This window comes from Acipenser ruthenus, chromosome 20 (genome assembly GCF_902713425.1).
Source record: "Acipenser ruthenus chromosome 20, fAciRut3.2 maternal haplotype, whole genome shotgun sequence".
Classification (NCBI taxonomy): domain Eukaryota; kingdom Metazoa; phylum Chordata; class Actinopteri; order Acipenseriformes; family Acipenseridae; genus Acipenser; species Acipenser ruthenus.
The window spans coordinates 19,710,501-19,725,749 of NC_081208.1; the positions used below are offsets into that span (position 1 = coordinate 19,710,501).

The window sequence follows — 15,249 nt, forward strand, 5'->3', positions numbered from 1 at the left end:
TGTAAATTACATATTATTTAATAACACGGTAGAACCTATAAAGGCACTTTTTTATGTATGGTAAATATGTTCCCTCAGCAGCACCACATATAGACAGACAAAGCCAAAAATTGCCAAAGTGAAGATAGTCATACTAAATACCACATATTCATCTGATCTAATTGGTGGCAAATGTACATACTGCACAGAAATATAAATAAAACCCACATTGCCGGGCAGTTTGACCTGGAGCTTAATTATCTGTCATATATATGCGACACTGTTTCAATGATCAATGACCTGGCCCCCATTAGCAGTTTTATACAGCCCTCAAAAGGCTGAGACTACCACTGTGGCTGATGAGATTAGAAGTGTTCTCGTTTTATTTGTTTTTTTATACAATGGGTGCAACTGGGGTCCACACACAATAGTAAAAAATGTTTTTTGTTCCTAAAATAAAGCTACAGTAATATCAAGTAACAATAAGGTTTAAGATCAGCCTCTCTTCAGATCAACGGAACAGACACCAGTTATGCCTTTCCAAAAACAAGACTTCAACTGCACAGCTCATTTAAAAATGAGTGGAACTTTCCCCATTGTGCTTTCACTTTTCCTATATAAAATATAGTATTAATATTATTCAAATATTTCCATTCATGCAATACTTTTAAAGGACTTACTTAACCTTCTTGCTCATTTTCTCGTAACATCATGCCTGACTTTGGCAGTTTTTGCTTTAGACTATTGATACAGCTGTGATGTAAAATATGTTAAAAACACAATTTATGTCATGTGCCTGGCTGACTGCACATTTTACAGAAAAGCAATAATGTTTACAGTGTTTTCAAGTGACAAGTATTGTATTATTGACATTGAATTTGCAGAGTGTTCCCACTTCTGTTGAAAATAAAACCCACACCAACAGCTTGTACTGTACTGAGGCAGAGCAAAATTCAGACCGTAGCGTTGTAACAATGATACTGTAGGTATATTTCTCAATGAACAAAAACAATACAAAAACATCAGTCACAACCTGCAGCTAACAAAGGATTCTGGTAAAGTTATAGAACAAAAAAATGTCTATTGTTGAAAAAAAAAAAAAACCTCTCTTGCAAACATTCAGTTACCATATCTACTCACTGAAACACCAAAACAGCTGTCTTTTTTTTTTTTTATTTATTTTATTAAACATATCTATACATATTTTCCTACTGGTTGTATTCTTTGTGAAATTGCAAAGCTTGTCACTGAACTCTATGAAAGACATGGAAAAATGACAAACCACAGTAGCACCTTGTCCAAAGCGACATAAAAAAAACAAAGTATTTTTTTTTTCCTCGTGAAATTTTGTTTCAGATGTACTTCTTCTCCCCGGGGTGTGGTGTGGCTGATGTCTCTTCAGCTGCCTGGCATCTGGATCTGTAGCACCTCCCCGTTCTCCCCCTGCTGGATCTGAATCGCCCCATGCTTCATCTCCAGGTCAGACTGCAGCGATGAAGTCAGAGCCTCTGTGCCCTACACAGCAGGGAACAAAGCAAACACAAACTTACAACTGCTGCGTACAGCTTCCATTCCCTCAACACCCACAGGAATGGCGAGTGCACTGAATGCTGTTCATTTCTGGACACACTTTTCATATAAGCTTATATCAGAGAGGAGGCGCCACTGGGACAAAAAAAATGATCTTTTGGGTTATGTCCCTATGGTGTGGCTTTTTCTGATCCTGTGCATAGGACCTTTTGGATACAAAACATCCAATAACATACACAACATGGTATAAAAGCAACTGCATTGAGAATACAAAGTGTATTTTCCTTTGCGTTGTGTTTATATGCAAATACATTGCCATTTATTAACAAGGCTCTCTGTATTAATTCAAGTAGAAACCTTCCCCTTTTTTGTTTTCCTTTTAATTGTTTTTTCTCTTTTAAAGGATTTAAATGTTTTTGCACATAACTAGCACGCAGTCACAGTTCTGAAATGCAGTGAGGGAGAGGGAAAAGCAAGAGGAAAGAAAGGGAGTTCAGAGAGCAAGAGATATATTCCTGTAACAAATGAACCCAGCTCAATTTTTTTCCAGAGATATCCTGCAGACTGGGATTTCTTAACAGACCTATGGTCATGCGTGCTGACTGCATACTCTTCAGCATATTGGACAGAGGGGTTTAAAATGAATCTCTTCTCTTTGTTTTTAAGTTCAAAAGCTCATTAAAAAGGTCCATACTATATAGTGTCGAGAAAATGCCAGCATGTCATTAATCTAATATCTTCTATGTACGATAGTAAAAATAGAAACGGCACATAAGTGAAACTTTGAAAGTCATTTTTCAAACTTGCACATAACTGCTTCCACATGTTATTACCAGATGAAATCTATTTCAATGAGATTTAAAAAGTTTAAGAAGAAAAATAACTAAAAATCGACCCAGTGAGAATTAAATATTTATAACTGGGACTAAAATATGTTTCAGATATTGTAACTTTTTGTGCAGAATATTTTTGTTGTTTGAAGAGGCTCCTGATTTTCTGAAGTGAGGTGTGTAAACATATTACAGGTGCGTTATGCACTGAAGACCTAATATGCTTCCCCACCTAAATTCAGAAAATCATTTTTTGCTGGCACAGTATTAGCACAAGCAGTGTGATCAGTGTTCACCCTTTTTCTATTAGTTCTACACTACAGGGTACCATGATGACAGTCCCGCACAGGGCAAGTTGTAAAGCCACACATTATTAATGAATGGTAGATCACTGCCTTCACTGTTACCAGCGAAATAAACAATGTTGTTGTCTTTTGCTACTTTACTGCAGTGTCTATTGATATATGAAAGGTCTGCCTATGTGGACAGTGGACAGTGTTGTGTGATACACTGCCGTTACAGATTCTATCCTGTCCCGTAGATGTGATCCGGTTAAAATCTCTGAAACCACGAATGTCGAGGAGCCCAACTCTTTTGCATTGTTGTTAAGTCGTTTGCTTGCGTTGTGCAGTGTCGCCAGGTTCACGCCCAGCCTCCACCCTGTTACATTTACATTCACTGTCATGACTCATAAGACACTCATGAAAAAGCAGTTAAGAGATAAACCTGACATAGCCCTGGCGAGGGGCCAGCAATACAAGATTGGACAGGTGAAGTACCCTATACATTAAAAAAGACATACCTTTTACCAAATGAACTGGTAAAAACAGTATATAAGTGTTATCAGTATAATTTCAAAAAATACATATCTGTTTACATTTTTGTTTGGTTTCCCTGACTACAGCAGGGTTGCAGGTTACACTTGTGTCTGCTTAGGTTATAGGCCTCAATGGAGGGAAGCATGAGTGCTGGTTGTGAAACTAACCTTTAGAACATGGAAACAAAGTGGTACAAACTGGTACTGGTCTAAGATAAAGAAGAATGTGCAGAATTGTAAAATATGAACGAATATATTAAACACATACCTAGGAATCACATTTCTTGACACTTCAGCTCTAATACTCGGTCTACCAGTTTCCAAATACCATGAGTTACTGCTTTTACTCTTCAGTTTTCAGAATCATATTTACAGGCTTTTATATACAAACATTGTTTTTTTAAGAATAGTCCTTTTTTTGGGTGCAAGTAGAATTTTAAAAGAAACAGGACGATGCTTATTAAATAAATACAAAACAGGGTCATAATAGTACACTTACACCTGCAGGATTTTTAGGTATCAAAAAACAGTGTTTGTATATCAAAGTTAATCTAATAAACAGTATCAAATTCAAAATTGCCCTTCATATTCCGAAGAGAAGATCTAATAAATAAACATAAAACAGAAATTCCCTAATTGGATACCACAGTGGTTCGATTTTGTTTTTAGGAATGCCAAAAATATGTTTATAGGCAACTCAATTTAAAAAATAAAACAGCAGTTGGTTCTCCAGACAAAAAAAGAAAAGTAGTCTGATGATGTTGTGGTTTTCGCAAGCTTAACATTCTGAATGCCACCAACAACTCTTGAAAGAGCTGCCAGTTATGTATCTTGATATAATAACACATGGCTGTGATGTTCATATTCTTGGCTACCAGGCAAATAGTTTGGTTTTGTTACATTATCCTGTCGTACCTCATTATAGCACAAATCCAAAATCCTACTCCTGTAGAGTTAAATGAATGAAAAGTTAAATTGTATTACTTCACTCTCTCTACCCCGCCACATGTTGATAACACAAGAAAGAGAACTAATGATGGCTTTGGCATCCACACCACCAAAACAAGCGAGAATCCTGTCTGTCTAATCAAGGTACTTAATTCGGTCACGGAATGTTTTCAAGTCGAAATCCAAAAGGCTGAGACTAATACTAAATGTGCTCAATGCTAGCAATGTTAAGCCCATCCGCCACTTCAAACACTCGCTCATAAATTCCATGGTAAAACTAGAAGCCAGGTCAAGTAACTTTTCGGCTTATGCCTTTGTTGGTACAGCTGATTAAAGCAAAACAAATGGATAAAGGGAAAGATGGGTTCCTGAAGCAAAAGGTACAGTATGAAGTTTGCACAAATGGTGGTTCTTATTGCAATTACTCAAATAATGTGTTTTCATACACTTCTTCAGGTAAGATGGTGTGACGGTACTTTCAGGAGCTGCTCTTCTGTTCTAGTTTCCGAGCACAGATATGACATAGGCTAGATTAGTGAAAATGTCTTTATAGATGACGAGCCAGCGCTATCAAGTGATCTGGAACTTTGGATCAAGTTTCCGTTTGTTTTTCAGGCATTACACTGCAGTACACTAGATGGCGCTGGTGCCTACTAATATACAGACACTGATCTAGCCTACATTACAGATGTCTATGGAAGGCAACTAGCACTTAGTGTAAGAGTAGCTCCTGAATTAATAGTGAATGCATTTTTTAAACAAATGGCGACATTCGAATTTTGTGATGAGTCCTTAACTGTTTCCTGTTGTCAAATGGTTAAAACCCACCACGACAAACTAGTTGATTTCCGATATCATTTTTCTCAAGCTTGTAGTTGTTTGACCTCTGCTGTTTGGGGTAAATAAACAGAAAGCATTTTCTCTTAATTAAAAATGATAGCCTTCCATACAACCCAATTCAAACCTACAACAGTGATTTAAATAAGGGTGCAGATATGGTATCAATTTTGTAACAGGACTGGCCTTCCGAAATTTTCTGAGACTCAATTGCTTTACCATTCAGCTATGCACAACAACTGGGGGTGAGACTTTTTTTGCACTTTTTACACCTTATCAACCTATACCCATCAGGATTAGACACAGCTGAAACTTTTAGGACACTTTACAGCAGTGGAGAATCATCCTGCATTGCAGCAACCATTTCTTTTTGGCGTAATCCCAGGATAACCAAGGATAGGTGGTTGATGCAATCCAGGTTGATTCCAAAGTGCAGTAATCTAAATGTGGCTTATCCTCATGAGGGTATACTGGAGATTGATCAAATCAACCCCTCGACTACTTGCTCACTTAATATGCAACACATTTTAATAGTCAATATGTACAGTGTGCCCAAATATCCATTTACTACCAACATTTTTTTTCTGTATTTGTGACTGAAAACTGGAATTGCACTAAATGTATTAATAGTAACGGGAACATTGTCGACACAAATAGCCTATTGTGCAGAATATTAACCATCTCTAGCCTCCTATATTTCCACCTTGCCTTTATGCCACTGAGAAGCTATTTTTTTTACAAAAAAGAAATATAAAAAATAACAGCTGGAATTGAATGTACTTCTTCAGAGATTGCTCATCTGTGGTGTTGAGAATCATACCTGTTAATATTTTTCATATTGCATGTCAGCAACAAGAGGATGGGCTAAGACCTGCAACAGATGTCTTCAAATATTATGGTTGTTCAATTGGACATTTCTATCAAGGATTAGGTGGGAAAGTTAATATTAAGAACTTCAGTTCAACCACAAGTTATTTGAAGTTGTTTCAAATATTTCCTCCCCGAAATACAAAGAAAAAGGGTTTAAAACCCATGTACAAGTTTCTTCAAATTTTAATTGAAGTGATACTATGACAACTAAATAGCTAGCTTATGTATAATAATAAATACTCCCATAATTTGAACATGCCTTTGAAACACAAACAAAGTTCAGAAGGAAATAATTACAGAAATTAAAAAAAAAGCATTTCAAAGACACACTATTGCTGATTCACAATTAACATAATCAGATCAGAAAGCACCAGCACACCAAAATCAGGAGACCATTTAGCTCCAGTTCCACATTCCTATGCATTCACCTTTTACCTGTCTCATTTCTTTGAGATACAGAACTACAAGTACCAGAATGCACTGCAGCATAACTTGCAGAGTGTGTTCACAGAGCTGAGAGGGGAAATTTCCATGATGCTCACCGGCATTGTGGCCGACTGTCCCTCACCTCTGATGGACTACAAACCCAAAAGGATCCTGCAGTATATTTTTGCAAGGGTTTTTAATATCGCTAGTTGTGGGTTATCAGGAAGGCCTGTTGATTTATTTTAATAGCTTCCTGAGAAAAACAGGAATGAAGGCAACACAGACAGAGCAGACAAAAGAGGACAGCTGGATGAGGAATCAGGGAAGTGATGAGGTAACAGGACCAGAAAGATTCCCTTGAACATGTCTGGGGGAAAAAAAATCATTCATTTTCATAAGTGAGGAAAGCTAGTCAGGCCTAAAAATAGAACTTGAAATAAAATTAAACAGATTGGGGTAAATAAATCACCTTCTTCAGTGGAGGCGAAGTGAAGCTGCCAAGGATGCTGTGATATATTACTGTGGGATGCTAACAGACTGCTGGCTGAGGTGTCAACATCGTAATGCTTTTCATTTTTGGACGAACAAAACAGAAAGGGGGATATTCGCACACTTTCACATCTTTGGTCAGAACGCTAAACACAGCTGGACCTGGGCCAAGGGAAATCACTCTCTTTCTTTCTTTTTTTCTTTCTTTCATGGGAACCCCAAGAGATGTAACTTCAGATGCAATGGAGAAAGGTCTGTATAAGTTAAACAGATCTCTTCCACATTGCCATGGAAACGTGATATGCTGTTTGCATCCTGAATGTTATAAAAGGAAAAAATATCAATATATTTGTTTTCTTTTAATACTACTTAAGCACTAAGTGGACTGCATTAGAAAGACCATCATTTTCTATCATATTAGAGTGAAATTGATTTTTTTTTATTTTAATTTTTATGGTATTTTTTTCGCAGCTGTTAGTGAAGAAAATGTATCGAGGGCCCTTACAGATACTTCAATGATACACATCCGATTCACACCCTCTACTTCAAGAGGTCGTACTGTATACAGGAAGGCAGGAGACATTGAAAACACATCAGTCAATGGAAAAAGCAGTGACTGGGTGGAGATCTACAAAGTATGGTAACTGATATTAGGCAAGATTACATTCTAAAAGCCGGGGCTGCTTTCGAGTGTGTGTAGAAGCTTTTCAGTCTTGTTGCCTGTCCTGGAATGGTTTATATCAGTGCTCTGGAAAGGAAAGGCTTTGTTCACCAAACTGACTGATCAAAGCAGCGGTTTCGGAACAAGAGGTCATCATGTGTTTCACCCAAAACTGTTAGATTATTACAGTAGGTAACCCATTAGCACTGGGTTTACAGACAACATTGGAGCGCTGCTGTGCTACTGTGTGAAAAGGAAATGATAGGGCAAATTAGATTTGCTTAACCCTGGTGGTGTCTCTCCACCTAGCACATTTAATTGGACAATTTCTTAATTGGGTGAAATAGGTAGGCTGCCAAGAAGCTGTGCTGTAGGAAGGAAGGAAGCTGAGTTGGGGGATCAGCAGACTCCCCCCTGAGCCTAGCTGTGCCCAGGCAAGGTGTTAGAATCTGGAACTGGGATTAGACATTTTTTATTCTTTGGTAAAACGTATCCTTACCTTGAACCCTGAACAATGCAATGGGTGCAATCTTACATTTCACACACACACACACACACTTCACATTCCAGCTTTAGCAAGTCTACGGCCTTGGTTTGTTTCTGTTGCAACAGACACCCTTACTCCAGGGTACCTGAGACAGGCACATCTTTCTTTCCTTCTCGTCTGTGGCAAGAGCCACCTGAGTTTTGATCATTAAACCCCACTGTCCTGGCTAAAATGCAGTTCTTACATGTAACAGTTCTTACATGTCACCACCAATAACAAAAAATAAATAAAACTCTTTGTAAAATGATTTTCCTTCCCTGGCAATGAGATGCTCAGCAGACCTGTTACAAGTGAAGTGCGGTGACACGCACGGGCCTGTGAGAGCCTGGATCTCTCAGGAGAGGACTTCGTGAGCCGTGCTGGAAACACTTACCTGAACTGCAGCGGAGTGGTCAGTTACTGGAGCCAGCTGGACGTACTGGACTTGGATATCACTGGCTTGGAGGGGTGACCCGTCCACTCCTGCTGTGGAGGCGTCGGTGGATGCCACCGCGATGAGCTGAGCACCCCGGAGCACCTGAGGAGACAAGAGAGGACAAGAGTCAGGACTCCAGGCTCACGAATCAGGAGAATCAAGGCCACACATGGTCAGCATCTGCTTAACGGGATCAATACATTGCTAGGTGGAAAAAATAAATATATCACTTCACAAATCTTCTAGTAATGCTAATGGTCAGGAAGGTGCTATTCTGGCCCTCAAGTATATTTATTGAATACCAGCACTGAGATTTTTTAGGTTATGAAAATCAAAACAGGCAACGTGCATCTGAGTCTCTAATGTATTTTTTTTTCTTCTGGAAAAATGATACCAGGCAGGGTCTGATCAATACGAAAACAATATCGTATGTATGTGAGTTTCCGTGTTAACAATGCCTTATAATAATTGAAATGCCGTGTTCATAAAATGCATAATGTTGTTTAACCACACAGCTAAAAATAAAGACATTTTCTGATAATAAGTTTAATCATAGGGTTCCGGATTCTTTCAACACATTCCTTGAGATCTCTAATACAAAGAGAACTTGTACTTGTTGGCCTTTTTTTTATGAAACTCAAATAGGCCCAGCTGTTACCTTTGGCTAACAGCAAAGTCATAAAGCCATTTTGCTGAACTTGCGTAATTGCAAGGGTTTTCCCTTGAATGTCAAACCTGGCAACACAAATAACTACCAGACTAACCAAAAATAGGAAAATGGGACACTGATATTAATCTGTGGAATTTCCTTTATTTGTTTTCCATTGGCAAGTTTCAATCTGGAAAGGGGGCTTGTCAAGTTCATCAGAAAACAGGTAAGTGATTAGCCAACTGGCTCCTGTCTTCAGAATCAATTCTTTAGGTCCCTTCACTTCTAAAAGCCTTGTCTTGCCTGGTTTGTTGTTTCTCACAGCTCGCTTGACTTTCTCAAGGAAAATCTGTGGAATTTTAATGCTGCATAGAACAAGGCCTAAGAAACGCATTTGATTGAGAAAAATTTTGACACAAATCCTCATGTCTTCTTTGTGACCTGCCACCTAATCTCCCGGGATGAAGTTTAATTTGAGCCACATTTACGGAAGTCACCTTCTCCCAGACCGGGAACACTCGGTTCAGCTTGGGTAGGCGCTGCCTTTTTTGTGTCCAATCAAATCATTCTCATGACCTTGTATTCCTTTTCATTCCACACAGAGCAATTTACAGAATAAAGTATTGCTCTGCAACTGGTGTTGCTCAGTTTTATAACAATAAGGTACACTGAATGAATAGGTTTCCTGATCTCCAGGAAATTCAAACTTGATTGCTCTGGAAGACTGTACGAATGGCGCGGATCAAGTCAACCTATCAATGCTGCAACGGTACCGATAGCAATGGTTACGTTCAAGACAATAATACACCCTTCTACCATGCCAGAATAGTGCGTGACTGGTTTGAGGAGCATGAAAGAGACTTTAGGCATCTTCCATGGCCACCACAATCCTTGGATATGAATCAATTTGCTAACGTTTGAGATGAAATTGAACAAAGCATTCATCACCACGATCCTCTGCCTACACCAGTTGTGTGAAATATTCATGACTAAATGGATTAACATCCCTCAAGACACCTGAATCCTTCCGCTTTCAGAAACCATGCAGCAAAGGGTTACATAACACTGTTTTATGCCCAATACATACACATATTTTTGTATAATAAATGAATAAATAAATCCTGTGACACGTACAAAAAAATTAAACCTTGCAGCTAACTAGGAAATTAAATATAGTAGTTTTTCCAGTTGAAGTGGAAGTGGTGGTGGTGGTGGTGGAGGGGGGGGGGCAGTTTCTTGCGAAATAATTGTTGAATAACAACCAACTGAAAAGAGTAATGCTACACTTACAGATAAAGCTTGTTAGTACACCTCCATTGACTTCTTAATGGCTAAAAGCATAGGAAGGAGGCGGTTTAGTTGGCCAAGGTGGTTCCCATTAAACCTTGCCTCAGGCACTGCTTGGGATACAACTGCATGTACTGCACTTACAAAATACAATAAGCAATTATTTGAAATGTTCAGTGTAACAATTTATAGTACTGCACCCTGAAACATGGCCAGATTGTTTGGTATGTACAGTACTGTAGTTCAATTTGCAAGTACAACCAGGAAGCAAGTTTACCAAACTTCTGAAGGAACTAATCCTGCCCCATAAGTAGTCTCGCTCAAAAAGTAGTACAGCTAAGGACAGTGAAATAAAAGTACTGCAAGCCAATATCCGCATTGAACACACTTGTTCATAAACATCTGGTCCATGATGCTTGGTTCTGCTGTTTGTATTGATAATCTGTCAGTACAATACAAAAAATGTGTGTAAGCAAATTCCGAATGAGAGGAGGTAATTTGGCCCATCAGTGCTTGAACCGTTTCTAACAGCTAATTAATCCCAGGACCGCACCAGACAAGCTCTTTAAAGAAACCAATGAATCAGCAGCAAGAACATGACTTGGCAACCCATTACATACACCCACCACTTTCTGTGTGAAAAAGTACCTCCTACCCTCTGTCCCAAATCTCTCCACTCAACTTACAGCTGTGTCCTCTGGACCTTGTTTAGTGTGTTGGTGACTAGGGTTGATGGTACTTAGCTTCTCAGCATGGTCTCACCAGGGCATTATACAGTACAACCCCATCATAACCTCCCTACACATTTACTACAGTACATAACCAAGAATTTTGTTAGTGTTTTTAATTACCAGCCCACATTGCCTTGAAAGCAGTAATCCTGTGTGAAGGCATATCCTTTTATTTTACTTGAGTGAGTTCAGGACTCGCTCCTTGTTTTGAATGCTACTCACAGTACATTCTTTACATCAGTCTGTGAATGTGATCTGTTTGTCTCTCAGTAGCACAATAACTGCCTTGAGCTGTCTCCATAACTTCTGCAGCCATTTCAGATAGCATTTGGACATAATACAATGAACAGTTGATTTCATACAAATGAAACTAATATTTACAGTGTTTGATTATGAGGACCTCCTGCACTGTTTTAGTAATTATAGACAAGCTGAGGGATGTGTGTGTCATGTAGTTTGCACTTCTGAGGGTCCAGAGAAAGGCATACAAAGTGTATGAGTTATTCTAATATAAACTAATTGCATCTGCTTAGACAGGTAAACAGGGATTTCAATTACATTTTTTTTTTTTATATAAAATCCCAAGGGCAGTACTATGTGGCACAAATGAAAGTTGCAGAATAGCAAGTTCAGGAAGGTTTAACATCAGCAATCAAATCAATGGTTTGGTGCATCCTCCCTGTAAAAAAAAGTCACCAGAAGTTGTATGTCTGCAGCTTAATTTTGTGCCCCTGGTATTGTTCCTAAGTGAATATTCTGCTTACCACTGAAGAATTATGTAACTTTGCTGATCTGCTGTCTTGCACTATTGTTGACTAATTCAGTGGTGTCTATCTTACCTAATTTGAAATGTGGTCTTAATGTACACACATTATTTGTCTTAAATTGATAGGGGTTTGATACAAAATTAGATCCATCTGTAAATTTTTCACAAGGCTGGCTATAATCCAAAGAGATGCCTGTATCCTGGAATATATCAAATCTTCCTCTTACAAGCCAGTTTCATTCACGATGAGCAAGACAGCAGATCTGATCGACTTTGACAGTGGTCATTCTTTAGGTTAGACTTTGATTCTGGGAATCACTGGAGACTGGTGAGGTTTCCAGAGCAACTGAAACACCTTCCAGGCCTGCTATATTGAATCAGTGCTGGCCTGGCTGCCTGTTGTAATTGTTTTTGCTGTGCTGAAATGCCTGGCTTTCAAAGAGATGAGAGTGCCCAGGAAAGAGCAGGTCCTAAAACCGGATTCAACACATCTCTCATGCCCTTGGAGAGATCACTTAAAAAGTACTTAAGAGTAGCTTGTGTGGTGTAGCACCGGAACTGCATTAGAGCCGTGTGCAGGAACATTTAGCAGTAAAGGGTAGGATCTTGATAAATCTGCCCCCAAGAGTTCTATTTTAATCCCATTACCTTCAATGAATGAGCACTGCTGTTTTACAGTCTAAACAATTCAATTACATTTCAAATGTCTGAGTTAGATTTAATATAATAAAGTAAACACTTTCATTAAACTCTTTAAAATGAGATTAATATTGATGGAGGAATTAGCTGAAGGTGCTGCCCAATATCACTGGTATTTTAGAGCATAATTTAGATTCTCAGATTATTTGATCCAACTATTAGACAAACATTTTAACTACAAGGTGAATTTATCTGAAACAAATCTAAATATCAACTAAAATGCCTAACATAGCATATCACACCAACAGTTATGCTCATAGATCTATTAATAGTCAATAGTTTGGTATAAAAGCCTGTAACTGTGTGTGTTTCATTCCTCGATGATTATAAAGCCGTATATGAATTTTCAGATCAAAGTCTTTCATAGAAACAAACCATAACACATACCATACAATAGGTCAAACCGTAAACTAATAACTTCAACACTGAATTCCCGTAATCCAATCAGATTTTTTCATGGCATTGTGTGGCAGCAGGGAATTTTAATCAAACCGGTACTGTCCTCAGGATCATGTTTATATAAAAAGCAGTAAACCCAATGTGTAGCATGTCTCCATTTAAAATTCAGGCTTAAACCAGAACATTAAATCTAAAACAGACTGGAAAAAAGTCCTAGCATAAATGTAAAACTAAACCCAGCTTTCAAAGAAAGATTTGGAGGAACATTACTTGTTATTGCAGTATGAAAGTAATCACAGACTGTTTTTCGTCACATTTAGGGGAAAAAAAAAAAAACACACACACAGCAGTCATTCTTTGTTTTTTTCTTTTGAAGTTGCCCCACGATCCAAATATTGCGGCATTAAATCAGTAGAAACAAAATTGGAAATATCACTGATGCGTGGAGGTACTGTAATATATCTTTGGAAGTAGTCACTTCACTTTCATGATTTGTGTAAGACTGTTGTATCTACAGCTAGTTGCCATTCTTTAAGAAGCATGCTTCGCTCCAAGCAGTTCAAGTAAGGTGAAATGTTTTGATCTTTCCTCCACGGAAATAGGTTAGAGGCAACATGTTCTCTCTAAGAATGTGAAACTAAGGCATTACGAACCGTGTGTTGGAATTCTGTAATTACAGTAGCTGACTCCTTTCCTCTGCCACATAATGATACAGTAATGACTTCAAATACTGGAAACAAGTACCTCTGTTTAAGCAAACCTTTCATTAAGATTAAAAAAATACAAATCTTTTCAGTGCATAAAACTGATAAGAAAGTCAAAGTCAAGAGAGATATTAGTGGCTTACCAGTTTGTTTCTATTACCATTAAGGTAGTTTTAAATGCAAGGACACAAGCCACACTTTTGTGCGCTCAGTCACTCTGAACTAAACAGCCCTCACCCAGCAGGAGGTAAAAAAAAATTCCATATGTAAGCTATATTTTACAACAAACGCATATAAAGCTAACATGTTCTACATGGGCTCGTGAGTTCAAAGCCGCTTTATATGTAAAAACGTATATTATGGGGCACTGCACCTTTAAATAAATAAAGAGATGTTAATAGGAGGCCTACTGTACAAGACAGATAGAGCCTAAACCAGACTACTGTACATATGCTACATGCTTAACTGTGAAGAACAGGTGGCACAATAAAGCCATGTCTTGTGCAGCACAGATATTTACTAGCTGCATCAAAGAAGTTAAAAACACTATTAAAAAATAGGCTGGGGACCATAAGTGTGACGCATATCGTCAGAAAAGCCCAACCTGAGAATTAGAATGAGCACAATATATCTTTTTAGGCTAAAAAATAAACACAAAATGTAAAGTAAAACGGATAGGTCGCTCAAGCCCCGACAGCCAAAGAGAATAAAAATCCAAAAGATTTAGAAATAGGCACTGCTGACATCGATACGGTTTCTTTAAAGCAGCTTAGCTGGAAGCCAAGAGTGGTAAATGCTTTATTAAACACAGGTAGAAAGATACAATAATCATAGGCTGGCAGCGAGTATTAGGCCACTGCAGCAGCTACTGTTGTGTAAGAAGGCCAGCCAGGTATAAGAGGCAGTGGCTGTGTGAGAACCGCAGCGCATAACCTGTCACAAAGAATGACTTCTTTGTTTAGGTGTTGATGGGTTCCCAGGACCACCAGTTCAGCTTTGTAACTCTTACCTGTCTGTGACCTTAAGAAACAGAAAGTGCAGTCAAAACCCTGAACAATTCGGTCCTGAAAGTCAACTTCCCCTGCTCTCTCTCGCTCTCTCTCTCTCTAAGAAGGGAGGGATTTTTTTGTATTTATCATAAGTCTTTTCAATGCTTGATGCGATGGGAATGGGCCAACGATGAATACAGCGAGGACAAGTGAAACGTTATGCCAAGGTTACTGCAAGAGGAGCTTTCATTAGCATATACACCGTGGGGTTAGCTCTGTATGGGTTTTTAATTTACCTGATTTGAATTCAGGGGAAGGCGAATGTACACCACGCTTATTAAAAACATCTTGTCCTCTGGAACTTGTCTTGTTTGTCTTTTTTTTTTTTTAAACGTTTCTTCAGAAAAAAGAAAAAAAAAACATATGTATAAATGATAAACTTCTACTTCTCTATTCTTGTAAATGTGTTAGGCTCACTCTATAATATCCTTTCCTGCCTTAGGGGAAAATGAAACATAAAAAGCTGTATACTGCAGAAGGCACGAGCCGTAACAGCTGTCAACTTGACTTGCAGTTTTACATTAAAATGAAAATCCTACTCTCATCGTTCTTGCTGAAATCCACAGTCTGACTTCTTCCCCTGTACATTAACATGTCAGTGAGCTTGTAGTTGATT

General features: G+C 38.4%; 1 protein-coding gene across 2 annotated transcripts in view; it reads right to left on the reverse strand.

Moving 5' to 3' along the window:
* LOC117425775 (protein BANP-like) overlaps window positions 1-15,249 on the reverse strand; it is a 111,903-nt gene continuing 96,654 nt past the window's right edge. For both annotated transcript variants that reach the window (XM_034043031.3, XM_058993606.1), the window contains 2 exons: window positions 8,308-8,451; window positions 1-1,494 (listed from right to left, as the gene is read on the reverse strand). In XM_034043031.3, the coding sequence (XP_033898922.1) occupies window positions 1,378-1,494; window positions 8,308-8,451 (261 nt within the window). In that variant the 3' untranslated portion in view covers window positions 1-1,377. The remainder of the gene's footprint in view (window positions 1,495-8,307; window positions 8,452-15,249) is intronic.